At 46.9% G+C, this 2,663-nt stretch overlaps 1 protein-coding gene across 1 annotated transcript; it reads left to right on the top strand.

The window, feature by feature from the left end:
- Positions 1 to 1,949: 1,949 nt before the first annotated feature.
- LOC115947667 (serine palmitoyltransferase small subunit B-like) lies at positions 1,950 to 2,192 on the top strand. The gene has a single exon (XM_031055336.1). It carries the CDS (start codon positions 1,950 to 1,952, stop codon positions 2,190 to 2,192), a length of 243 nt encoding a protein of 80 aa, XP_030911196.1.
- Positions 2,193 to 2,663: the final 471 nt, after the last annotated feature.

The following is a 2,663-nucleotide window of genomic DNA, read 5'->3' as shown; positions in this document are numbered from 1 at the left end:
CTTTTCCTTACACCAACCTCGTCCCCAAATCCCCTCCACCCTGGGCTTTCTGGGTGAGGTTTGGGAGATGCAGAGATTGGGAGCTGTTTGAAAATGATTCCAATCAGAGGTTGCAAAAGAAGGTGGTGGCTTCACTGCAGGCCTTCCTGTGCCACATTTTTGTGGCTGCTTAACCCCATAATCCTGTGGAGACACGAAATTGCCCCTTGTAAGAAGGAGCTCAAAGCCCCACAGGGGCAGAGGTGTTTTGGGAGGTTTGAAATCAGGCAAGGCATGAACTGTAAATATTTTTTTGCCTGCTGTGCTCCTCCCTGCAGAGTCCGTGAGCTTGGGCTCGGCCCTGAGAGCCAGGTGCCGTGTCCTGAGCGTGGTGCAGGCAGAGCATAAATTATTGCACAAAGCAGAGTCCTGTGGCCAGAGGAGATTTCAGCAGGCAGGAGGAGGGCGGGGAGTGGAGGACACGCTCTGTAATTGAGGATCACACTCCTGGGCTCTGCCTCTGCATCCACACGGGAGCTGCTCCCCGCCAGCCTCCAGAGCATCCTCTGCCCGGCTGTGTGGGTCACAGGTGAGTTCTGCTTTTCACATCCCAAATTTTTCCTCAAAGTGAGGCATTTGGTGGGAAGAGGCTCAGGTGTCACCTGATTCAGTAAAAACCGTGTGTAAGGGCAGAAATGGGGCGGTTAATGAGGATGTTGCCACAAGTAATTGTTAATATTTCGAACTACAGAGGCATTTGTTTCGCTCACCTGGCAGGAAGAAAAGAGGTGGGGGAGATATGGAAGCAAAATGTCACTAAAATCTCTGGGAAGTGGCATTTTTAGGGTAAAATCCCACTCTATTTGGAGTTTTGGAATTAATGGTATGTCATTTCTGAGGGATGAAGTTCTTTCCACAGATTTTGACACCACCCAGGAGTTCTTAACTTCCCAATTAAAAAGTGGGAAATCAGAGTTTTTGATTTGCTGCCTCTTATTCACCAAAGGACAGAAAGTGTCGATAACTGAAATAGTTCTGTTTCCCTTTTCCCCTCCAGTTCTGTGTCCTGCTGGTGCTGTAATGCAACACTCAGTAACTACTAGCATTGATTTATTTCTTCTTTAAAAGAAATCTGTGTTTATTATTATTTTACATTATTATATATTATATACAATATATTATATTATACACTACATATTATTAGTAGTAGTATTATTAGTAGTAGTAGTAGTTATAGTAGCTATATGATTAGTATGATTAGTATGATTAGTATTATTAGTATTATTATTTCATTCTGGCAACAGATCAATTCACTGCCTGCTGCAGAAAAAGCTGGATAACCTGGATGTAGTTTCCTTTGATTGGAATTCTGTTTGTGTGGAGCTCTCCATGCTCTCAGTTTGCACCTGGAACTTCCAGCAGCAATTGGAGCACAAGACGTAAAATCCAGCCTGCAGTGGTAGGAATCAGCCTTGTAGCAAGTTCTCTGTAGAAATCCACAGGTGAGGAGGAGGAGGAGGAGGAAGGAGAGAGGGTTTAAAGGGAGTTTTAATTAAGCTGCTCCAACAGAGCCTTGAGTAACCCAGTGCAAGGTGAAATTCTGGCAGAGTTTGGCCTGGGGAATGGAATTGCCACAGCTCTTGGGTGAAATGAGCTCTCAGGGAGCCTCCTTGGTGATGGTGAGGCTGGTGCAACGTGAGGTTCCATTTCCATGATCCCCCACCCTTCAGGAGCCATGTGAGGTTCCCATTTCCATGATCCCCTATCCTTCAGGAGCAGTGTGAGGTTCCCATGTCCAGGTTCCCATTTCCATGATCCCCCACCCTTCAGGAGCAGTGTGAGGTTCCCATTTCCAGGTTCCTATTTCCATGATCTCCTCACCCTTCAGGTGCAATGTGAGGTTCCCATTTCCATGATCCCATTTCCATTATCTCCTACCCTTCATCCCACAGGGAGCTCTGGGATTGGGGATGGATGTGAAGAGCACCCCGAGCTACCTGTACTGGCTCTTCTGCCAGTTTGAGCTGATCACCTGCAGTTACCTGATGGAGCCCTGGGAGAAGGTGCTCTTCTACTCCTTCAACCTGGCCATGCTGGGGCTGCTGCTCTACACCACCTATGTGTGCCTGGCTTTCCACGCCAGCTCGGCCTTCCAGCTCCTCTGCAGCTTCCTGGGAAACCCACGGGAAAATGCTCTTTCTGTGGTGAAGTAAAACCTCAGCCTGCCTTTGGCATCAAAGAGTTCCCTTATCCCATTTTTGTCCAGGAGCAGCAAACTCTGCTTTATTCTCTTCGTGTTTTGCTCTGACAGGAAATGATTTTTGCTCCAATCAATCCCTGTTTTTGCCATTTGATTCTTCAAGAGCTTTCAATTTTAGTGACCCACTGGAATTACAGAGCTGGGATTGGGACAGGAACAACCCTCCTGAAGAATTTGTTATCCCAGGGGAAAGGAACAACCCCCCTGCAGATTTTGTTATTCCAGGGGGAATGAACAACCCCCCTGCAGATTTTATCCCAGGGAAAGCTGTTTGGAAATGGGAAGTTTTCATCTGGAGAAATGAGACAGCATGAATTTGCTCTTGTCTGCCAGAAGAGATGTGCACACAAAAATCCTGGACGAGTGGGAGCTGCTTCCCTGAGCTTGCTGTGTTTTTATGGAATGATTTCAGGATTTATTCAGT

Source organism: Geospiza fortis, unplaced genomic scaffold (assembly GCF_000277835.1).
Source record: "Geospiza fortis unplaced genomic scaffold, GeoFor_1.0 scaffold172, whole genome shotgun sequence".
Lineage (NCBI taxonomy): Eukaryota > Metazoa > Chordata > Aves > Passeriformes > Thraupidae > Geospiza > Geospiza fortis.
The sequence above is the reverse complement of the archived record's forward strand: the minus strand, read 5'-3'. Positions and strand labels throughout refer to the sequence as shown.

Coding starts and splice junctions, on each gene's coding strand:
- LOC115947667 (XM_031055336.1), top strand. CDS start 1,950: ATGGATGTGAAGAGCACCCCGAGCTACCTGTACTGGCTCTTCTGCCAG.